The 25,215-nt window shown below is 40.4% G+C and overlaps 1 protein-coding gene across 1 annotated transcript in view; it reads left to right on the top strand.

Annotated features, from left to right (window-relative positions):
* The window catches only part of nol10 (nucleolar protein 10), a 95,793-nt gene extending 75,847 nt beyond the window's left edge, over positions 1-19,946 (top strand). Inside the window, exons 20-21 of the mRNA XM_060934685.1 lie at positions 2,502-2,604; positions 19,535-19,946. Coding sequence (XP_060790668.1) covers positions 2,502-2,604; positions 19,535-19,681 — 250 coding nt within the window. The 3' untranslated portion in view covers positions 19,682-19,946. The remainder of the gene's footprint in view (positions 1-2,501; positions 2,605-19,534) is intronic.
* The last annotated feature ends 5,269 nt before the right edge of the window (positions 19,947-25,215 follow it).

Below are 25,215 nucleotides of genomic sequence, written 5' to 3'. Positions count from 1 at the left end.
TTGAAACTGCCAGGAACTTGGAACAGAGACTTTGCTTAGAAAACCAATAGCAGCTAGACTGTAATGCCACGCCCCGCACAGCCAGAGTCCTCTGCCCTCCTCCCCCAAAGAACCAGCGCGGGCAGGGCGCGCTAGTAGAGATGGGATTTATGGCTCTTTGTGATTTATGGCTCCGCATCTTTGTGATCCGTTCTTTGAAAAGAGCCGTTCAAAAGACTGGCTCATTTGCCTCTTTTTAAATATTCATTCAGTTTTAAGAAGACAGCGTCTAAAGAAGCCAGATCCCTCTGAACTGTAAACTCAATGCTATCCCAGAAATCCTTCCTGTAATATGCAAATGTGGCCGCCTCTGATTGGACAGCGCGACGCATCAACAGGCAGAAAGTGTAAAAGTACAAAATGTGTTAAGTGAGCTGAAACAGTAAAGATCAGATTCAATGCAATATTTATCAACGAACAACTTTAAACTTAATATAATAGTGTACTTTATATTATAATCAAGCATGTCAAGCCTACCGTCACTGTGTAACCTGTCTCTCTGAGTTGTAGACTAACTCAAGCAGTAGATCACTTCACTCATGGTTCTTTTGCCAGCCCCGGTGCTCGGCTTAGGTTTCACTTTGCAGTGGCTGTGTTAAGACGTGTTATGCTTTTGCAATACAAAGCAAGCCCATTCACATTTTTATGCTGATAAGAGAATTACATGGTTTTTCATGTGACAAAAATGTGCGATTAAATTGCGATTAATCACGAGTTAACTATGACAGTCGCGACATTAATCGCGATTAAATATTTTAATCGCTTGACAGCACTAATTTTAATATGAACATGTTAACGTTTGTTAAAATCGAATGATTAAAATGCATTAAAATAATTAAAATTGAAAATTTAATTAATTAAAATCAATTAAAATAATTCCATCTGAATTATTTAAAATTTTATTTTAACAAGCATTCCTTTTGTTAAATCATAATAATTAAAAAAAAAAACCACGTTTGTTTCATTTTCTTAATAACCTACACTAACTAACTACCCACATTTGTAGATGTTGGAGTAAAATACAACTTTATAAAAAATGAAAGTTCATCGCAAATGGGCCTTTTAGCATTGTCGCCTCACAGCAAGAAGGTTCTGGGTTCGAGCCCAGTGGCCGACAGGGACCTTTCTGTGTAGAGTTTGCATGTTCTCCCCGTGCCCGGGTGCTCCGGTTTCCCCCACAGTCCAAAGACATGCAGGTTAGGCTATTTGGTGGCTCTGAATTGACCGTAGGTGTGAATTAATGATTGTGTCAACCCTGCGATGATCTGGTGACTTGTCCAGGGTGTACCCCGCTTCTCGCCCATAGTCAGCTAGGATAGGCTCCAGCTTGCCCGCGACCCTGCACAGGATAAGCGGTTATGGATAATGGATGGATGGATGGATGGATGGGCTACCTGCGTTCTCTTTTCTTCAGCTTTCGGCAGTCTGTGAAAAGATTTATTGTTAAATCTACTTGTATAGTCAATCGCGCTACACTTTCCCATTTTATATCTTTTTTTTGTGTGTGTGTTCACGACATTCGAGCTGTGTTACTTCCGCCTATGGTGAAGTCACATGCATTCCCACTATTGTGTGTTATGCCATCTGCTGTCTAAACGATGCAGCTAGGTTACAGCTAGGAAAACTAAGATTACGCCGCCTGATACTAACCATGATTCGTTTAATATTTTATCGATTCAAGACATCATAAATTTGTATCACGATTTATCGTCAAAGATGTCTTGTTACCTGCCTACTAATCAGTGTGAAAATTGGTTTTGTTTTACATTATACATAGTAGGTTTTGTATTCGCCTCTGGTTGATGGGCAAAGCGTGCAAACTGTATTCCATCCACTCTACTCACCAGTGGCATCAGTGATCTCTCCTACTTCCTGCCCGGTTTTTTCTGCATAATTTCTCGATACACATTTAACGTGGCGGCACGGTGGTGTAGTGGTTAGCGCTGTCGCCTCACAGCAAGAAGGTCCAGGTTCGAGCCCCGTGGCCGGCGAGGGCCTTTCTGTGTGGAGTTTGCATGTTCTCCCCGTGTCCGCGTGGGTTTCCTCCGGGTGCTCCGGTTTCCCCCACAGTCCAAAGACATGCAGGTTAGGTTAACTGGTGACTCTAAATTGAGCGTAGGTGTGAATGTGAGTGTGAATGGTTGTCTGTGTCTATGTGTCAGCCCTGTGATGACCTGGCGACTTGTCCAGGGTGTACCCCACCTTTCGCCCGTAGTCAGCTGGGATAGGCTCCAGCTTGCCTGCGACCCTGTAGAACAGGATAAAGCGGCTAGAGATAATGAGATGAGATGAGACATTTAACGTGAGGTCCTGCCAGGATAAAATGAAACTGAAAATGAATGGTTGTCTGTCAAATGAATTTTGTGACCTCTATAGATTTTTTTTTTTTGGTCACAATATGTGTTATTGTATTGTGTATGAATATATTATGGAACAAGTCTAAAAGACTATTTCTGTTCCAGAACCTCTCTTGAGGAGCGGCTAAAGCTGGAGGAGAGCTCAGGCAGGCTGAACCTGGCTGACGCTGCGGTCGGAAGCAAACAGCTGACCTTCACGCTGAAAAAGGTAAGCACTACCATGCATCAGTTCAGTACAGTAACTGAGCAGACGCATTGTTGTACCACTAAAAGTCTGAGTACTTTACAAATCCAGTTTTGATCAATAATATACTTTGTTTGCCTGAATCAAAGGCAGAAATAGGGGGAAACAAAGGTCCAGTGTTGAGGCTAGTTTTATTAAGTAAATATCTGGCTATAATTTTAGTATCATTGAATTATCTTACTCCCAAGTAATAAGGTTAATATAATTGATTGATTGATTACCATGAGTGTTAAATAAAATGTACACTGTAAATGTTCTCCCTATTAGCACTCAGTACCCACCCAGCTTTAAATACAACACGCCTTCTAATGTAATGTTTTTCTTTATTTTTATTAATTAAGACACTTCATTCATGTCTTAAAGTAATGATGGATGTCATTTCTCTTTACTTAGTTGAGCGCTTCTTGACATAATATGGATTATCATTAGTGCTGTCAAGCGATTTAAAATATTTAATCACGATTAATGTCGCGACTGTCATAGTTAACTCACGATTAATCGCAATTTAATCGCACATTTTGTCACATGAAAAACCATGTAATTCTCTTATCAGCATAAAAAAGTGAATGGGCTTGCTCACCGTTCGAACTACGGGGGTACTCGGGGGATCCGAGATCCCCTGAAACAGACATGAGATCCCTTGAAAACATGATTTGGGAAATGTTGGGGGGTCTCTAAAATATTGGCAAAATGATGTTTATTGACGCAGCAATCGTGTGTAACGGGAAGCATTTGCATATCCGAAGTGAGCGCGCGATGAAGATCCGCGCTCTGAGACAAGCGCAAGCACCCCTAGGGAAAAAAAGGGACCCCTCCCCCCCAAAAAAATATCGGCATAGTTCGAACATTGGGTTCGAACTATGGGTACCAAGGTTTTTTTTTTTTTTATTGCAGAGCATAACACGTCTTGTCACAGCCACTGCAAAGTGGGGCTGGAGCCCCCGATGGGAAAACGAAACCTAAGCTGAGCACCGTGGCTCTTCGGGGGAGGGCAGAGGACTCTGGCTGTGCGGGGCGTGGCATTACAGTCTAGCTGCTATCGTTTTTCTAAGCAAAGTCTCTGTTCCAAGTTCCTGGCAGTTTCAAAAGCTTATGAAAAACCTACATCATGTCAGAGCGTTAATCTCGCGATAAAAAAATTATCGCCGTTAAAATTGAGTCAAGTTAACGCGTTAATAACGCGACATTTTTGACCGCACTAATTATCATATGATCCATACAGACTCGTGTGCGCACTCTTAAAGCTATACTGCCTTTCAGATGTTTCAAGTGTAGGTCATGAAAAGAATTTTCCCCGACATCCAATTATTTTTGTTTCGGGGACTGAAAACTACTGAATTTGAATCACAGACTTCCAATTTTATTAGGTTTTTTTTTTAACTAGAACAATTAATGAATTTAGAGCCACGTGGCCTTAAATTCTCCACTATTTTTTCCTGCTTCACCATGACCCAATTCAAGATACTACACCATGCATGACGTGGTGGGCTTTCCCTGTTTGCACAAGGCATTGTGGGATACAAATTTGAAACAGGAGAGAAAAATGGAGGACGTGAGTGTGCGAGTGAAACGTGAAAGACCCACTTCAGGATATGAAGGAAAGGAAACGCAGGACCAAACTAATAAATATCGGTGGTCAGCGAGCACCTCGGTGTGATCAGCTGTTCGTTTAGCGACAGAATGATGTAACTGTCAGTGCACGCTCAAAGGTAAACCTGTAGATGGCAGTAATGCAACACTGTGGATGCCAGCTGCTGTAAAACCCAAAAGAAGAAGGTAAACCTGCGCATGCGCACACGGACTTCCTCTGTCTGCTTGACTGCACGAAGTGAGCGATTTCACACACATTATTTGCTTTAATCCCCTCAAATGAAAAAACTTCACAGCCACAGAATGGCCTGGGCCTTTTATTTATTTATTTATTTATTTATTTATTTATTTATTTTTAATAAATTATTTTTTTGTAAATAAAGATATTACAGAAATAAACATGTATCACAATGACCAAATTTCAGAGGGAACTAAATTTCACTGATTTTATGAAATCAAAAGGCCGTCTAGCTTTAATAAAACCATTGGGAAAAGTCACGTGACTGGGCGGATACGGATTTTTTAATCCGGTCTGGGAAAAAGCCGTATGCGGCCCCGGACCTGTTTCTCTTGCTTCAGATTTTCATTAACAACATTTTGTTATCGAGCCGTCATCAGATGAAGATTGAACTGACTCGACTACCGACTCGACTCTGTTTTGATTTCAAATCAGTTATTTTGTGTAGACTTAATAGGCTTGTATTGACGCTGTCTCCATGAGCTGACCCGAGTTTGAACTGACTCTTACTAACGAATCGTTTTTCATTTCGAGAGAACAGTTGTATTTTATAGAATTCAAACTTGTGCAAAGGCGACTCGGCATATAACTGGTTTGCTGATTTTAAAAATTGGTTCTTTTGCGCACACCATTGTTCATTGTTTTCCACTGTGTATGTTGGTTTAAAAAGATCACATGATAAAATGCTTATTGACCGAGTTAGGTCGGGCTGGACGGGAAAATATTTTCTCTCCCACTCAGCCAATAAGTCCATTATTACTGCAGTTGTGGAATAGGGCTAGTTACTGTATTTTTATTATTTTATTTATTGTTTGATCTCAAACGCATTAAGGCAGCAAGAAATTGCACTAATTAACTTTTGGCGAGGCACCTGTTAATTGAAAAGCAACTCCAGGTGACCACCTCATGAAGCTGGTTAAGATAATGCCAATAGTGTACAAAGCGTCATCAAGGGAAACGGTGGATACTTTGAAGAATCTAAAACATGATTTTTTTTTTTGGGGGGGGCGGCCTTCAGCCTTTGGCTGCCTATAGAGGCACCTGTCTGTATATGTGTGTGTGTGTGTTTAACTGAATTCAGGCGTGTTTAAGAATGTAATTGGCGTGCCAGCCTCAGATAGCGATTCCGCAGTCGCGGTGTGGCGCCACTGCGTACTGACCATGTAAGTGCCATGTTACTAGGGCTCTGCGATTATATCAAATATACTCGATATATCTCCGAAAATTCTGTGAGATGCATAAAATTATTATATCGTAACTATCGAGTATTTTATGGTCATCTTCCGACTTGCGTTTGTTTCTTGTTTGTTTAAAAACTTTTCCGGTGGTTTTCTCCCTGTCCCTCAGGCAGTAATGTGAGAGGCTGCCTAAGGGTAAAAAAATAACGTCACGCACTCGCCAACCAATCCCGGGCGACATCTCTGTGCTGAAAGGAACTTGCGGGAAGATTTTCCTAGTTCCGGTTTACAGCGCTGACTCAGTTTGTGCAATCGCTGGTGTTGCATAGGCTACCGTGTAAGCTCAGTCAATTTCAGCGACAAATTAAAAATGGAAGTGGACGAATTGGTTCCTAAAAGAACTAGTAAGGGGTCAGTCATCTGGCATTTTTTTTGGATATCGCGAGGAGGACGTGGAACACCAAATGCCAATTTGTAAAGTGTGCAAAAAAACCTGTCATCACGAAAGGCAGCAGCACTACAAATATGTTCCATCACCTGAAAACTCACCCGGTACAGTATGAAGAGTCTCCTAAACTCCGAACTACTTGACCACGAGCTAAAACCCCCCCACAAGCTAAACAAATGACCATAGCGGCCTCGTTCTCCAAAGCCACCCCATATGAGAAAACGAGTCAGAGATGGAGAGCTGTAACGGATGCAATCACAAACATCATTGCTGAAGACATGATCCCAATTAGTATAGTGGAAAAACCAGGCTTCCAAAAATTACTAAACACACTCGATCCCAAATACGAGTTGCCTGGTTGCAGACATTTTACAGAGAAGGCAATACCGGAATTGTACATGTCTGAGAGGCAGAGCCAGAAAACATTCAGTTCAAAAGTGTGCAAAGAGAAAAATGATGTTTTGCAGATCTCTCTCTTCTCTCCCTCAATCTCTCTCTCTATTGTGAATGTTCCAGTGGTTCTCAGTAGTCAGGTTAATAGCTTGGAGATCTATTTTTTTAAATAATTTAATGAATGAGCACTTTTCTTATTTAGGCTAAATGTCTTTCTCAGTGTTGAGCTTGCACTTTATTGGTTTGAGCTCTGAGCAGCTCTGTATTGTATTGCCCCTTTGTTGCAATTTTCAAGATTGTTTTTGCAGTTTGTGCCACATCTTTTGTTGAATAAAAATAGTCTTATTTCAATTCAATTGTGATTAATCACGAACATGACAATTTAAAATGTGTTGTTGAAAACCACCTGTAAAGTTAACCAAGAATGTTATTTAATCTGCAGGGATTGTAGTGAAAACAGTAAAGAGTAAAAGTTAGATTTCATGGGGTCCTTTAGAGGAGATTTAAATATATCGAGATGTATATCGTGAAATGGAGAAAATGTATCAGGATATTCATTTTTTCCCATATCGCACAGCCCTACATGTTACATAACCTCAGACTTGAACTGAATTGAATTGAATTGAATTAATTGAGTTCACTCATGCATACATGCTCGCTCACGCACGCGCACACACACACACACACACACACACACACACACACACACACACACACACCTGCTTTAAGGACCATTGCACTATTTTAAGAACTTTTTTTTATTGAAAATTTTCACTTGTATTGCACAATTAAAATTCCACCTTTTTATGTTTTTATTTTATTATTGTTTCTTTCTGTACACTGTTTTGAGTAGAGCTCTCACAATTTTGTTGTACCCCGCTGTACAGTGACAGTAAAAGTCTATTCTATTTGTGATGTAATTCTCCGTGGCCAAGCGGTCTACAGCGCTGTCCAGGAAAGGAACAGATTTTAATAATAACAATAACAGAACTCTGTGTAGCTCATGTTCCATAACATTAAGTGCTAACAAAACACATGATGTGTAATTATTTAATAAATTCAATAACACACAAAAAATTAACTTTGGCCAATTGTCATAGTGTAAGAGGAATCAAGAACTTCAGGAAATGCTTTTATTAAAAATAAGCAACTTTGAGTCACCCTCAATATCTTCTTCTTATGGTCCCCGTCATCTCTGAGCAAGGGTGGCTCTTCGGTGGCGCCGCTGCCGTCTCTCTTCCGCGCGCCGTTGTAGCCTCGTCTCGGACAAGGTCTTTCCAATGTGAATGTGGTCTCTCCACACAGATCTGTCGGCTGTGGTGTTGTACCAGTTGTCACCAATGCCAAATATGGTTAAATCCTCTTTCCACTGCTTCTTGGGGTGTCCACGAGATCTAATTCCATGGGCAAGCTCTCCGAAGAAAAGCTGGCTTTGGCATTCTGTAATCAGGCATCCTGCAGACGTGCCCTAACCAACGGAGGCGGTTGCTGCATTCCATGGTCTCTATGGTTGTTGTCTTGGCTCTTTGTAGCACTTCTGTGTTGGTAATGTGATGCCACCATTGGATCTTCAGAATTTGCCTCAGTGACCTTTGATGGAACATTTCTAATAGGTGGATGGGTAGGGCGAGGGTGCTCCATGTTTCACTCCCATACAAAAGACAGGGCAATACCATGGCTTTGTGCACTGCCACTTTGGTTGTTATAGTGAAGCCTCTCCGGTTCCAGCATCTAGTTATGAGTGACTGACTTAAATGTAGCTGCTCCTCTGGCCAGTCGTCTCTTGTTTTCTGCATTCAATGACTCAACATAAAATGTGAATATAAAATTCTCAAGATAAAAATATTGAAACTGTACAAGAGCACTGGGACAAACAGATCTGAAGTATGCAGGTAGATTGACATCAGGAACAGCTGGAAATGATGTACAGTAAGAGGTTGAGATTGAGGTTTGTTTCAGTGCTGTTTGGATTGAAGTAAGAAGCGGTGAGACGAAGGATGGTGTATAAAACGGTTCAGTGGGCTTCATTGGGTCGAAGGAAGAAAAAAAAAAAACATGTAGGACACCCTGAGGCATCTTGCCTTAGGCAAACTAGAGCTACTCTTCTTTAAATCTACAAAACTGTTGATTGCTGTCAAAACACTTCAATGAAAAGAAATCTTATTCTAGTGGTTCTGTACATCGATTCATTGAGCTTTTTGGTGTTCGAATGACACTGACCGTAGAAGATAAAGAGCACTGCTGGCTTTTTTGAGTCGTACACGTTGAAGGGCATTTTCATGGAAAAAAAATTTTTGTTTAGTTGACGTCATTGATGTACGTTGAATGTAATGACTCCCTTTTGCATGTTAATCCTGTACTGCACAAAGTGTTCAACCGGGCTCAGGTGTGTTGCCTGCTAAGACTTGGTAGCTTTTAGGGAGTACAAGTATTATTGATAATAATCTATTCTGCAAAGAACAGCGTGCATCCACTTATTTTAAAAAGAAAAAATAGGAATGTAGATGAATTGGAGTACGCCGTATAGCAACGCTCATTTTGAGTATGAAGTAACATGGAGCTTCATGTCCATCTTATTTCTCTCTTCAAGCCACATGCTTTTTTCTTTTTTTCTTTTTTTTTACTCTTTCTTTCAGCGGCCAGCCGTAAATAGTTGTGTGGACTTGATTCAGCTTGTTTCCCCAGTCTTGCTTGCATGCCATAGATTTTTACTGAGAGTCTGATTAATCTCCACAAATGCCATTTTTACTCATCAGATGAGATAAGACTTTGTCATTGTAGTTATACAACAAAACTTTATGTACAGGGTTAGTCAAAATTATGTTAGCACTAATGGGTAATTTTTCTCCTGAATGTGTGATGCGCCGTGATCATGAAATGTGTGTCCGGGCTTTAAATGGTACTGTTGCTCGAACAGGTTTAGACCATCCTGTAAATCATCTTACAGTGGGGCAAAAAAGTATTTAGTCAGCCACCAATTGTGCAAGTTCTCCCACTTAAAAAGATGAGAGAGGCCTGTAATTTTCATCATAGGTACACTTCAACTATGAGAGACAGAATGGGGGGAAAGAATCCAGGAAATCACATTGTAGGATTTTTAATGAATTAATTGGTAAATTCCTCGGTAAAATAAGTACTTGGTCACCTACAAACAAGCAAGATTTCTGGCTCTCACAGACCTGTAACTTCTTTAAGAGGCTCCTCTGTCCTCCACTCGTTACCTGTATTAATGGCACCTGTTTGAACTCGTTATCAGTATAAAAGACACCTGTCCACAACCTCAAACAGTCACACTCCAAACTCCACTATGGCCAAGACCAAAGAGCTGTCAAAGGACACCAGAAACAAAATTGTAGACCTGCACCAGGCTGGGAAGACTGAATCTGCAATAGGTAAGCAGCTTGGTGTGAAGAAATCAACTGTGGGAGCAATTATTAGAAAATGGAAGACATACAAGACCACTGATAATCTCCTTCAGTCTGGGGCTCCACGCAAGATCTCACCCTGTGGGGTCAAAATGATCACAAGAACGGTGAGCAAAAATCCCAGAACCACACGGGGGGGACCTAGTGAATGACCTGCAGAGAGCTGGGACCAAAGTAACAAAGGCTACCATCAGTAACACACTACGCCGCCAGGGACTTAAATCCTGCAGTGCCAGACGTGTCCCCCTGCTTAAGCCAGTACATGTCCAGGCCCGTTTGAAGTTTGCTAGAGAGCATTTGGATGATCCAGAAGAGGATTGGGAGAATGTCATATGGTCAGATGAAACCAAAATAGAACTTTTTGGTAAAAACTCAACTTGTCATGTTTGGAGGAGAAAGAATGCTGAGTTGCATCCAAAGAACACCATACCTACTGTGAAGCATGGGGGTGGAAACATCATGCTTTGGGGCTGTTTTTCTGCAAAGGGACCAGGACGACTGAGCCGTGTAAAGGAAAGAATGAATGGGGCCATGTATCATGAGATTTTGAGTGAAAACCTCCTTCCATCAGCAAGGGCATTGAAGATGAAACGTGGCTGGGTCTTTCAGCATGACAATGATCCCAAACACACCGCCCGGGCAACGAAGGAGTGGCTTCGTAAGAAGCATTTCAAGGTCCTGGAGTGGCCTAGCCAGTCTCCAGATCTCAACCCCATAGAAAATCTTTGGAGGGAGTTGAAAGTCCGTGTTGCCCAGCGACAGCCCCAAAACATCTCTGCTCTAGAGGAGATCTGCATGGAGGAATGGGCCAAAATACCAGCAACAGTGTGTGAAAACCTTGTGAAGACTTACAGAAAACGTTTGACCTCTGTCATTGCCAACAAAGGGTATATAACAAAGTATTGAGATGAACTTTTGTTATTGACCAAATACTTATTTTCCACCATAATTTGCAAATAAATTATTTAAAAATCAGACAATGTGATTTTCTGGATTTTTTTTTTCTCATTTTGTCTCTCACAGTTGAAGTGTACCTATGATGAAAATTACAGGCCTCTCTCATCTTTTTAAGTGGGAGAACTTACACAATTGGTGACTGACTAAATACTTTTTTGCCCCACTGTATGTATGTTGTTACTCTCACTCAGAACGTCTGGTCAGCGTACCCTATAGATCCTGAACGGTAAGCGATAGAGAATGACGCTTGGTGAGGGGAAAGTTTCACCATGCCGTCCTGAACAAAAAAAAAAAACCCTGTCAATTTTCATTATATTTTTTTCAGAGTTAGAAGTGATTGAAAAAAATCCTGTTTTTCATGGATCATTCCGAATTAGTGATCCAGATCAGCACCAAAAGTCATAGTAACGTAATTCAACCCAGAGGTATTCATGTGAAATTTGTTGATGATTGGTTGAAAACTGTGGGAGAAACAGCATCCTAAAAAATGTTAGGATGATAATAATAATACAGTTACTGTGACGAAAGTCACTATGATTTATGCTAGCTGTTACAAACCGGGATGTCTGGTCACTGTACCCTATAGATCTGGAACGGTAAGAGATGGAGAATGACGCTTGGTTGGGGATGGGGGGGAATCCTGTTTTTCATTGATCGTTCCGGATTGGTGATCTGGATCAGCCCCAAAAGGCATAGCAACATATTTTTTTCAGAGTTAGAAGTGATTGAAAAAAATCCTGTTTTTCATGGATCATTCCAAATTGGTGATCCAGATCAGCACCAAAAGTCATAGTAACGTAATTCAACCCAGAGGTATTCATGTGAAATTTGGTGATTGGTTGAAAACTGAGGGAGAAACAGCGTCCTAAAAAAGTTATAATAATAAAGTAGAAAGATCCTGAGTGAGAGTAAAAATTTGCGGTACCGCTGCTAGCGCAAATTAATAATGTAAAGTGAAATCGCTGGTTCACTCCATAATAGTTACACCATAATAAATGTCGTGGTGTTGTTTCTGGCACGTGGTATGCGGTGCCAAAGAAAGGAATAAATGTGTTCGTAACTGCGACGCATGTCTCATTATTGATATCACTGTCACAAGACAATGCAGCAATTTACTGACGTAAAATACATGACATTACACAGTTTGATGGTTCATGTGCGATATTATTATTATTATTATTATTATGGTTAATTTTGTGCCCTTGCAAATATTTCGCTCACTCATCAGCAGCTCCACTTTTAGAGGCAGTGCCGAAATATATCAATGTATTGTACATAACTGTTAAGTGACGAGTTTAAATTCAGGTTTTGGCTTGGAACCTCAGTTATAGCCAGTGAGCCTCAAGTTTTAAAGGATTGAGGATTGGAATGTGGGGCGGCATGGTGGTGTAGTGGTTCGCACTGTCGCTTCACAGCAAGAAGGTTCTGGGTTCAAGCCCAGTGGCTGACGAGGGCCTTTCTGTGTGGAGTTTGCATGTTCTCTCCGTGTCTGCGTGGGTTTCCTCCACAGTGCAAAGACATGCAGGTTAGGTTAACTGGTGGCTCTAAATTGGCCGTACGTGTGAGTGCGAGCCAGCTGGGATGGGCTCCAACTTGCCCACGATCCTGCACAGGATAAGCGGTTATAGTTAATGGATGGATTGGAATGTTCTAATGCACGGTCAGCGTAGACTCCTTTCAAAAATCCTAAACAAACATCTCAAAGAAGCAGACTCTCCTTATGGCATGTTGTTTTAATCTCGTGATGTAGATCATCTGCTATTAGAACGAGCGCGTTTCTATAAACCTGTGATTTGCGTCACTGTTGTCAGAGCTGCTGTTATAGAAACTTAATCAACACCGTCACACCAATGAGGTTTCAGAATTAAACAGCGCTGCGGTAATAGAATTTCTTTATAAGTTAGTTCAGTTATTTTGTTTATTAATTTTATTAAGCTGTGTAATTAAGGCTAGTGTTCAATGTGTCTTAAGTTATTAAATTCACTCAGTCAGATGGCGCACTCTGCTTCCACTGTTCGTTCTGAAGATCCTGTTTCTCAGCCCTTTTAAACATTTACACACAGTTTATTCTCTGAACATGACGGTTTTACCTGCATGGTACTTAACCCTTTGATGCAAAACATGGGTCAAAAGTGACCCGGCTGAGTTTTTATCTTCTATATCTTTGCAATAAATTAATTCCATCATTCAGTATTCAAGGTATTCCTCAATTAACTTGTTTTTGATCATCATACATCCTTATTTTATTTTTTCCCTTTCTTACTTTCTGAATAAAAACCCTTTTTGTATCACTACCCTTCTAATGCACAACATGGGTCAAAAACGACCTGCATTCATTTTCCAGGTTATTTCATGTATGGCTGAGTGTTTCTATGATATACTTTTGAAATAAATTCATTTTGTCATTTACTTTTCCAAATATGCAGTAAATATCTTGTTTTTGTTCAGGACAAATCATGATTTTTATTTTTCCTTTCTTAAAGTGCCATTCCACCATTGGATGTATTTTTTTGGCATAAAATACAATATATTTTATGACAACATGACTAGACAGAGAAATCTTTTAGCTTCAAAATGATATATCAAACATCATTTTTTGGACAACGACAAGTATATTAATTTTGCGACCAAAGGTCACCTACCCTTTTAATTTCCGCGCGGTAGTGAAACGTGATGTCATCGGCAGGTTCCCCTTCTTGTGTACCACGTCACGTGTGACGTGGCACAGATTATCAGCAATGGCGGATAGAACGCGATTGTCAGCTTCGGAAAAGAAGCGAAGGAAAATAGCAAGTGATGCCCAAAGGAGACGGTCAATGGTGAATATCGGCACAGCAATCGACAAGTGGAAATCGCGTTCTATCCGCCATTGCTGATAATCTGTGCCACGTCACACGTGACGTGGTACACAAGAAGGGGAACCTGCCGATGACATCACGTTTCACTACCGCGCGGAAATTAAAAGGGTAGGTGACCTTTGGTCGCAAAATTAATATACTTGTCGTTGTCAAAAAATGATGTTTGATATATCATTTTGAAGCTAAAAGATTTCTCTGTCTAGTCATGTTGTCATAAAATATATTGTATTTTATGCCAAAGAATACATCCAATGGTGGAATGGCACTTTAAGTTATGAACAAGCACAGCTTTTGTAATTCTACATCAAGTTTACACACATGGGTCAGAACCGACCCGCATGCATTTACTCCAGCGTTTGGTGGGAACTGTGAATTGTGCTTGTGTCAGACATTTCACAGCTCAGCACAGCGCCCTTTGCCCATCTCATACATGTAAGGAATGTTTTTCAATTGTTCTAACATTACCTTAGAAAAAAATTGATTGTTTAGGTTACCTTGAGAGTGAGTAGATTACTTGTCAGAAAGTTACAAGTAATTACTATTAGCTACCTAGCTGTTGACATATTCTACTTTAGTTAGCTAATTTTATTGTAGTTGGCTTAGCTAACTACATAGTTAATAAATAAATAACTGGCCCCATTCACTGCTAAAGTAATTACTTGAAACAAATCATTATTATAGTATTAAGACATTTAATTTTAAATCACACTTGGATGACCCATGTGTAGTAATATAAAAAGTATTTTTGTTCATAAAGTAGGAAAGAAAAAATTTAAATTAATGATTTGTGGTCATTAAAAACAAGATATTTAAAGAATACTTGGAATATTCAATCATAAAATAAATTGATTTCAAAAGATGGAGCAAAGAAAAACTCAGTCAGCATGAAATAACCTGGAAAATGAATGCAGGTCATTTTTGACCCATGTTGTGCATTAGAAGGGGTGTGCACATGTTTTGCATCAAAGGGTTAAAAGAAGGAATGAAAAGAATGAAGTGCAAGAGTAAAGACGGGTACCAGAGAGAAGCATCCTGTTCTTTTCACTGGTGCCGTCACAGATTAAAGATGATTTCAGGACTGTGTCTGACTACAGATTTCAAAGTTTCAGACAGTCCTGTAATCATCCTAGCGGAGTAAATTGAAGGTGAAAGTGATTAACATGAGAGAACTGTAAGCCACGGTGATCATGATAGCAAAGTCCCTCATTGCGTTCAGACTGAATAAACACAGGGCAAAAACCCCACATCAAACAGCAGCGGCTTAGTGGGTACGACCGACCAGATTTAGCAGCAAAGCTATTCTTAAACAAAATTTCATCATGTGTCTGTTGATGACCAGAAAGTATTGCTTACCCTTTTGAAATGAACACTTTAACTTTGTGTAGCAGCTTATGTTGTGGTGTGAACTGTTGAGACCGCACAGAGAGCACAGTGCTTTTTTAAAAAAAACTATAAACTCCATATGCATTTTTCACCTTGCCATATGCTTCAAAGAAAAAAAAAAAGTGTCTCATGCACTGTCGTACAGTATAACGGAAGTATTTAATATCAAAATCATGATGAAAAATAAAATATTAAATCTTAAAATGAAATAATGAGCTCATCTGTCCATAAGGCCGATGAGCTGTTGCCATGGCGTAGCGTCCGTCATCCACAATTCAGTTAAATCGTATCTCTGTCAGTTCTCCTCGGATTTCAGTTCCGGTTGTTTTCTTTGAAAGAACTCGTCACTCCGCACAAAACTTGGTTGTTTTGTCGAATTTTTTGTTAACGTCTGAGTAATTAGGCCAAATTAACAAATTTTATCTCCTCCCTCGATTCTCAATGGATTTCAGTTCTGATTGTTTCGTTTCAAAGAACTCAACCTTCGGTACAACACTTAGTCGTTGTATTGTCAGATTTTTGCTAAAAAACTGCTAATTAGGTCACCTTCACAGGGCTCGACATTAACGGTTGTCCGCTTGTCCGGGACAAGTGATACTTTGTCGGACAAGTTCATCGTCTCAGTTACTTGTCCGATTGGACAAGTGCCAAAATACGCCGATATTCGGGTTACATATCAAATTTATCAGTTTATTCACATGATTTCCGAAGCATCTCACTCGACATATTGTTTTGATGAATCGCCGGATGTTTCTGTTTGCGCATGCGCACATCGCTCTTTCCAATATTCCGCTTGCGAAACCGGCCAATACCACTTCGTGTATTTGAGCTGAAAAGTAAACGGTCGTTTATCAGACCCTCCAGGATTTCGCGATGTTGCGATTTGCAACTTCAATGCAAATTCAACCAATCCCCATGAATTCAGGACGGTGTTACAATTATATCCAATCACCGCAACTTTCCCGCAAATTTGACCAATCGTTGGCGTCGTCTTGAGGTGACGTCGACAAACTACCTTCCGCCTTACTTCCGTGTATACGTTCAAGAGAAGCAGCATGTGCGAGTCAGTGTTTATATAGGCTTAAATTCTGTTACTGAAAGTGTGTTATGTTTACAGTGAAGGACTGTGTGCACTTTACATTATTTTTTTACTTAATACAAGAAATTAATGGATGCCAACATTTTTGCCAAAATGGTATTTTATTTTCCATTGTTTAGGCAGCTTCAGCATCATACTGTGAGATTCTGTTCAAATTGTTTTTTTTCTTCTATGAAGCCTGAGCCATTTATTTTATTAGTTTATAATTATTGTTTAATTTGGTCTTCAGGAGAGACTGCCTGCACACAGTACTAGTATTAATAGTGTTTTTTTTCTTACATGAAAGCTGAGGCATTTATATTATATTTTAAGGTAACTTCATGTTGTGCTGTGAGGTTCTATGCACTTTAACTTTTGAACCGACAGGTGCATTTGGATAAGTAAAGCCTATTTTTCTGCATTTTTGTAGTCCTGGTAATCTTTTATATTGGTAAAGTTGTTTATAGGACCATTTCTCAGCGTCTTTTTTTTTTTTTTTTAAATCAATGGTTTTTCAGTAATAACTTAATATTTAACATATCACTCAATTTTAATCACAAAAAGAGAAAATCGCAACAATTTCTCGCAACTTTCATTTCCTCCCGCAATGTAATCGTAACAAAAACCTAAAAAACACCGCAACTTTCATCGCAACCATTAAATACCATACAGGAGCCACAATGAATAATTAGACAACAACAATTAATCAGTGGAGGATATATATTCAAGGTTAATAATTTAAAAATGAAAATATATATAATTTTAATTTTCTGGTTTTCAATTTCTCATAAATAAATTAATGATTGATGGAGTCCAATTTTTTTCTGCAGTGAATAGATTTTTGTGTTAAAGTAATTCTGGTGAAATTAGTTTATTACAAATAGTTTATTTGTGGGTTTTTTTCTCAAATTTTTCTTTGATCAAGTCAACTTCACATTCGGACAAGTAAATTTCCTTTCAACTTGCCCGACAGGACAAGTGGTTTCAAAAGTTAATGTAGAGCCCTGCTTCATGAGTTTTGGGGCTTCTCATTAGAATTGTATCTCCTCTCACAGTTCTCACCCGATTTCAGTTCTGATTGATGTTTTGGGTCGATCTTCCTTCAGTGAACAAAATTTAGTCCTTTGTTGATTTTCCTGTTGTAAACAGTCTGTCGTGGAGGTTGGTCCTCTTTCACATTGTCACATTTCAGTTCTGTTTGTTTTGGTAGTCGTGGTTGTTTTGATGTCAGGCCAGATGAGCGACTACGTCCTTGACGTTCTGTTTTTTTTTTTTTTTTTAATTATTATTTATTATACCCCTGCTCCGAAGGAGGGGAGAGTATACTGGTTTACCTCTGTCCGTCCAGCCGAAACGCTCTTTTTCTCAGCAACCACAAATCTTCAGCTTGGGGTTCTATACCATGTTTACTGTTTTCTGGTCTGTCACACATCGGCTTCCTGTTTACCGACTGAATGTATTTACAAAACATATGGTGGATTTACAAGTTTCATGACACCATTCTGATGTTTGCTGTGAAGATTGTCTGAAGCTCTTGAGACTTGTATCTGCATGAGTTTAGTCACTGCACTCCTGGCGCATGATTGGTTGCTTGCAGAGTTGCATGAATGAAAAGGGGTTTCCTATGAAAGTGGTGTATATCAGTGTTGTAGTCGAGTCACTAAAACTTGATTCAGGTGGGGTTTACATTAGACCGTATCAGCGGATCATCAGATTAACGTTTTTAAAAACGATTAGCGTGCACACAGCAACGCCAATACACGATTCGCGTGCACACAGCAACGCCAGTACACGGATATGCTAATCACATGACTAATTCGGCACGCAAATTGAAATGTGTCAGTGCGGCTCATCGCTTCCTCCTCAGCGGCTGCGCTCTAAATCACTCCGCCCTGAACAGCGAGTGCCCTCTGGAGGGTGCGCACTCCGGCCCTGCGCAGCTCACAGAGCGCGCGAGTGAAGTGCACGAGCAGTGATTCGGGACTGAGCCGCTGTGCGCAAGTCACTTACCACTTGCAAGTGGAAGGATGGCAAGCCTAAAGACCATCATAACTACACAATGGGCAGTATTTGCATCAGTATTTGCAGTATTTTCATACTTTTATACTCTTTAATGAAAGGTGATACAAGGCGGAAGTCCGCGCCGTTTTTCAGCAGTCGCGTCACATGACCAACGCCAGCGAATCAGGAAGGTGGATGTCACAGTGACGTTGTCCAATGACGACGCCAGCTAGAGCTCAGCACAGCGTATCCGTGTATTCTCAATGTTTACACAGCACCGGACCAGACACGATCTGGATTGAATACGTGGACCCTGGCGGATTCCCGTTTCCCGGCGTTTTAATGTAAACGGACAGTGCATCCGCGAAGAAAACGAGACAGATACGGTCTAATGTAAACTTGGCCTCAGACTCCAGTGTTGAAGTCCGATTCATTAAGGAAAATTTAGAGTAGAGTCCACTGTTGATCCGAGAACAAAACTCCAACCGCACCATTTGACGGTAGCTGTTGCTGCCTTTATGTGAAAGCGTCTCTGCTACTGTGTCGGACTGACGTTCCTGCTCGACTGCCCCATTTTAGTTAATAGACTCCAGATAAAAGGCTCGTTCATCGCTCAGCAAGCCCCGCCCACTATCAACAAGGCAAATAACATGAGAGAGGGTTAACACTAGCTAGTTCATCGCTCAGCAAGCAAGCCCCGCCCACTATCAACAGAGCAATGAACATAGCGTGTCACTTCCTTCTCTGGGTGGAGTCTCGCCAAATGACGATTGAAGTTCAAGGTCGTCCCTGTCGTCTCCTCGATAGTTCTTCTACATATGGAACACATAGCAGTGCATTTTTTCCCACTGCACGAGAAGTCTGTATAAGCAAAGCGGACAATCCTAGCGGCGTTCTCTCCAGGCATTTTAGCGCCATGAATGTTAGTTTGTTCCTGAACATGATGTATGAACAGGTGAATGTGCATTCTCTTGCATGAAATTAGTATACAAATTTAATGTAGATATAAATAGCTTACACCAAATTATTATGGCATGTTACAAAAAATAATGAAAAAAATCCACGTCGTCGTCTCCAATTTACGAGTCCGAATGCAGTTAACGCACGAGTCCGTGTCAAGGCACGAGTCCGTGTCAAGGCACGAGTCCGTGTCAAGGCACGAGTCCGTGTCAAGGCACGAGTCCTTAAAATTAGGGCACGAGTCAGACTCAAGTACTACAAGCCTGGTGTATATCTGGAGTCACCAACTGGTTCTGACAGTTTTTGAGGTTAATATTGCCATGCTGAAAGTTAAATTCATCTTCATGATTATTCATCCTGTTCTTTCGGTTGTTCTTTGGCACAGAGTGAGAAACAGCTGAGTCGGCAGCGGGCTGAACGGGAACACCACGAGGAGAGGAGGAAGATCAGAAGGGCTGCTGGTCACCTTCACACACGAGGAAGAGGACGAGGAAGAGGACGTGGAAGAGGACGAGGGAGAGGACGATTCTGAACATTGCCACCAAACTCCTGCTGTAGTCACTTGTTTGCATTCAGGCTCTAAACACCTTCCTCAAAATAACTTTGTCCTGTTAGTACAAGGACAGGCAAGTGCACTGTAAACCCTGTTTTTAATGTGGGTTACCTAGAATAACGGAATGAAGAAGAAAGACCATGTGGCCAGTTTAGAGAGAGAGAGTGTGTGTGTGCGCGCGCGCGCTCTTCTCTATGCTACACTCCACAGATGTTCAAGTAATAAAATGCAAGTCCAAGTCAAATCTCAAGTCTTTTAAGTCAATCCAAAGTCAACAGAATCTACATGAGGCGTATACGGGAACTTTAACTGTATAACAGTGATAAAGAACCGGATTATTCACAGCAAAGAGGAAAAACATCAGTTGTGTGCAACTTTAGATATACGCTGCCTGGCGAGGGGAAAAAAAAAAGTAGTCACCTTTTGAATTGAAATAATTAAATACTAAAGAGCCTTTGATTGAATAATTACTGCAGTGATTAATGTGTTTCAGCTGCAACAAATATTTTAACCCTAACTGATGCAGTGAGTAGCTTCTCATTTTTTTAACAACCATGTCGGAAAACGTATCACATCCATCCATTATCCGTAACCGCTTATCCTGTGCAGGATCATGAGCAAGCTGGAGCCTATCCCAGCTGACTATGGGTGAGAAGCGGGGTACACCCTGGACAAGTTGCCAGATCATCGCAGGGCTGACACAAACAACCATTCACACCTACGGTCAATTTAGAGTCACCAGTTAGCCTAACCTGCATGTCTTTGGACTGTGGGGGAAACCAGAGCACCCAGAGGAAACCCACACAGACACGGGGAGAACATGCAAACTCCGCACAGAAAGGCCCTCGTCGGCCACTGGGCTCGAACCCAGAACCTTCTTGCTGTGAGGCGACAGTGCTAGCCACTTTGTGCTGTCACGTATCCCGTGCTCAAGTAAAAGCTGTTACTGCGTTTCAGAAGAGTCAAATTATTGGCCTGCGTCAAGCCAAGAAAACCACTAAGGAGTTTACTGAAATGACTGGAATTGGGTTAAGTACTGTCCAATGCATTATTAAACCCTGAAGGATAGTGGCAAAATATCAACTTCACAGAAGAAATGTGGTTGGGGGTGGGCAGGGATCTTGAATGACTATGATCAGAGATCACGTCAGTGCTTGAAGACAAATCGTTTAAAAAATCCACAGTAGCTGTGTTTACTAGTGAAATTAAGAGCATTTCCACACTCACAATGTGATGAGAACTCGCAGGATTGGGATTAAACAGCTGTGTGTCCAAAAGAAAAACACTTGTTAATGAGGATAATTGGAAGAAAAGCCTTCAATTTGCTCAAGAGCATAAAGATTGGCCCCTAGAGCAACAGAAAAAGGTTATGTGGTCTGGAGAGTCCAGAGAGCAAGGGTGCACCTTCATACACTACCGTTCAAAAGTTTGGGGTCACCCAGACAATTTTGTGTTTTCCATGAAAAGTCACACTTTTATTTCCCACCATAAGTTGTAAAATGAATAGAAAATATAGTCAAGACATTTTTCTGGCCATTTTGAGCATTTAATCGACCCCACAAATGTGATGCTCCAGAAACTCAATCTGCTCAAAGGAAGGTCAGTTTTATAGCTTCTCTAAAGAGCTCAATTGTTTTCAGCTGTGCTAACATGATTGTACAAGGGTTTTCTAACCATCCATTAGCCTTCTGAGGCAATGAGCAAACACATTGTACCATTAGAACACTGGAGTGATGGTTGCTGGAAATGGGCCTCTATACACCTATGTAGATATTGCACCAAAAACCAGACATTTGCAGCTAGAATAGTCATTTACCACATTAGCAATGTATAGAGTGTATTTCTGATTAGTTTAAAGTGATCTTCATTGAAAAGAACAGTGCTTTTCTTTCAAAAATAAGGACATTTCAAAGTGACCCCAAACTTTTGAACGTTTGTGTACATAATGGCCACTGTACAAGCCTCTGGAGACAGTGTTGTGATCTGGGGTTGGTTCAGTGGATTTTTGCTTCCCTGATGGCATGGGCATATTCCAGGATGGCAACACCAGGATTCATCTCAGCTCAAATCATGAAAGAGCGGTTCAAGGGGCATGAGGAGTCATTTTCACACATGCATTGGCCACCACAGAGTCCCGATCTTAACCCCATTGAACGTCTTTGGGATGTGCTGGAGAAGACCATGGAGTTGTTTGACCCTCCAATTATCGGTACAAGATATTTGAAAAAAAAATTAAAGGTAGACTGCCTTTCACATTTTTCAAGTGTAGGTCATAAAACGAATTGTCCCCAACACCCAATTATTTTTGTTTAGTGACCGAAAGCTACTGAATTCTAATCACAGACTTCCAATTTTATTTTATTTTTTAAAATAGAACAATTAATGAATTTAGGACCACGTGGCCCTAAATTCTCCGCTATTTCTTCTTGCTTCACCATGACCCAATTCAAGATACTACATCATGCATGACGTGGTGGGCTTTCCCCGTTCGCACAAGGTATTGTGGGATACAAATTTGAAACAGGAGAGAAAAATGGAGGACGTGAGTGTGCGACTGAAACGTGAAAGACCGACTACAGTAACGGAAAGCGAGAAGAAAGACGTTATGTTATATGCGAAGGAAAGGAAACGCAGGACCAAACTAATAAATATCGGCGGTCAATGAGCACCAGTGTTCTCAAACATAGCAGTTAGGTCAACTGGCTTTGAAATATGTGCCATGGTAAGTATTTGTTCGCGCTGATTAGTTGAGAAATTCAGGCTGTTTCTCGATAATCACCTCGAGCAACTTGGCAAAATGGTGGCCAATCACCATCACTGTAAGTGAGGAAGAATTACAATTGAAAGAAAATGCTGTTCCTAAAAGAACTAAAGATGCTACGAAGTTTGGTATAAAACTATTCAAATGTAAGATGGGGTTGTGAATTTTTTTTTTTTTAATCCGTTTCAAAAAGTATTTTATGTAAGTTGGCAGAGATAAGTGACAAGTCTGTGCGCATTACATTTTCATGTCGCTTTCGAAGTTTGAAATGAAAAATTATTTCTTTTAATGTGGTTTTTTTTTAGATAATCACCTATGTACAGTGCTCAGCGTAAATGAGTGCACCCCTTTTGAAAAGTAACATTTTAAACAATATCTCCATGAACACAAACAATTTCCAAAATGTTGACAAGACAAAGTTTAATATAACATCTGTTTAACTTATAACGTGAAAGTAAGGTTAATAATATAACTTAGATTACACATTTTTCAGTTTTACTCAAATTAGGGTGGTGCAAAAATGAGTGCACCCCACAACAAAAACTACTACATCTAGTACTTTGTATGGCCTCCATGATTTTTAATGACAGCATCAAGTCTTCTAGGCATGGAATGAACAAGTTGGTGACATTTTGCAACATCAGTCTTTTTCCATTCTTCAACAATGACCTCTTAGTGACTGGATGCTGGATGGAGAGTGATGCTTAACTTGTCTCTTCAGAATTCCCCAAAGAAAATTATTTCTTTCCACCCCAAAGGTGAAGGCTACAAGAAGATCAGCAAAGCTTTACTTATCAGTCAGAATACTGTAGCAAAAGTGGTACAAAAATTTAAGAAAGATGGAACTGCAACCATCTCACAGACACGTCCAGGTCGTCCACGGAAGTTAACACCTCGACAGGAGCGTCTTCTGATGAGAAGGGTTGAAGAAAATCAGCATGCGAGTTCACTGCAGTTATCTAAAGAAGCAGAAAGCCAAACTGGGGTAACTATTTCCTGTGACACAATACGGCATACACTGCAGAGGAATGGCATGCATGGACGCCGTCCACGAAAGAAGCCTCTCCTAAAGCCCAGGCACAAAAAGCCCACCTAGAGTTTGCCAGGGCCCATGCTGACAAAGATGAAGACTACTGGGACTCTATACTCTGGAGTGATGAGACCAAGATAAATGATTTTGGAACTGATGGCTTCAAAACTGTATGGCATCGCAAAGGTGAGGAATACAAAGAAAAATGCATGGTGCCTACAGTGAAACATGGTGGTGGTAGTGTCCTTATGTGGGGCTGCATGAGTGCTGCTGGTGTCGGGGAGCTGCATTTCATTGATGGCATCATGAATTCACAGACGTATTGCTCTATACTGAAAGAGAAGATGCTACCATCACTCCGTGCCCTTGGTCATCGTGCACTTTTCCAACATGACTAAACGCACATCTAAGGCCACTGTTGGATTTCTGAAGAAGAACAGGGTGAAAGTGATTCAGTGGCCAAGTACGTCTCCTGATCTGAACCCAATCGAACACCTATGGGGAATTCTGAAGAGACAAGTTGAGCATCACTCTCCATCCAGCATCCAGTCACTAAAAGAGGTCCTTGTTGAAGAATGGAAAAGGATTGATGTTGCAAAATGTCGCCAACTTGTTCATTCCATGCCTAGAAGACTTGGTGCTGTCATTAAAAATCATGGAGGCCATACAAAGTACTAGATGTAGTAGTTTTTGTTGTGGGGTGTACTCATTTTTGCACCACCCTAATTTGAGTAAAACTGAAAAATGTGTAATCTAAGTTATATTATTAACCTTACTTTCCCGTTATAAGTTAAACAGATGTTATATTAAACTTTGTCTTGTCAACATTTTGGAAATTTTGTTCATTGAGATATCGTTTAAAATGTTACTTTTCAAAGGGGGTGGACTCATTTACGCTGAGTGCTGTATTTGTACTAAAACCATTATCCGCCTCAGGCTCAATGAATATCGGTGAGTAATTACCTCGACTTCATCTCGATTATGATTCACTGGTATTCACTTTGCCTTTGGCAAGTAAATATGAACAGAGGGCTGTTGTGTTAACAACAATAAAATCACTCTGATGCTTGTATACTTAAAAAAAAAACCTGTCTGGGTGTGTTTTCAGGTGTCTTGTAAATTTCAATGTAGTCAATCCAGTGTGTTTAATTTTCTTCCCACATTCTTTACATGTTGCAATCCTCCTGATACCGTGTATGGCACTGCTGCTGAAGCCATGATGTGCTTTTCTGTTTACACTGGTGTTATCAGGTATATGTAATGTGTTCCTAGATTGGAAACATTGTGGGGAAGGCCACGATGTACCCTGAAATCAATAAAATGAACGAAAGCAACTACACATGCGCAAATAATGATTTTTCTGTAACTTTTACACACACCGTGTCTGATTAAATCAAGTTACTACTGACATCAATAATCAGGAGTCATTTTGCTTTGATGGGATACAAAATGTCTTAAAATGTTGTGTCAAGTCAAACTGCACTTCTGGTTCAGGAGGGTCTATCAAGATGTCTTATTATGACATTTGATCAGACACAAAAAAGCAAATCCAATTACAAAATGGAAATGGGAAACAAAGGTTACTTTTTACTGTTGGCTCCTAATATGCTTAGACCTCAGTCACAATCAGGGTTAGTTAGAACCTTTCACTTTAGTCAAAAATTAAAGTTTAGAATATATACTACCGTTCAAAAGTTTGGGGTCACTTTGAAATGTCCTTAT

The sequence above is a fragment of the Neoarius graeffei genome, chromosome 11, assembly GCF_027579695.1.
Source record: "Neoarius graeffei isolate fNeoGra1 chromosome 11, fNeoGra1.pri, whole genome shotgun sequence".
Taxonomy (NCBI): Eukaryota; Metazoa; Chordata; class Actinopteri; order Siluriformes; family Ariidae; genus Neoarius; species Neoarius graeffei.
Note: the sequence above shows the minus strand (reverse complement) of the source record. Positions and strands in the feature narration are given on the sequence as shown.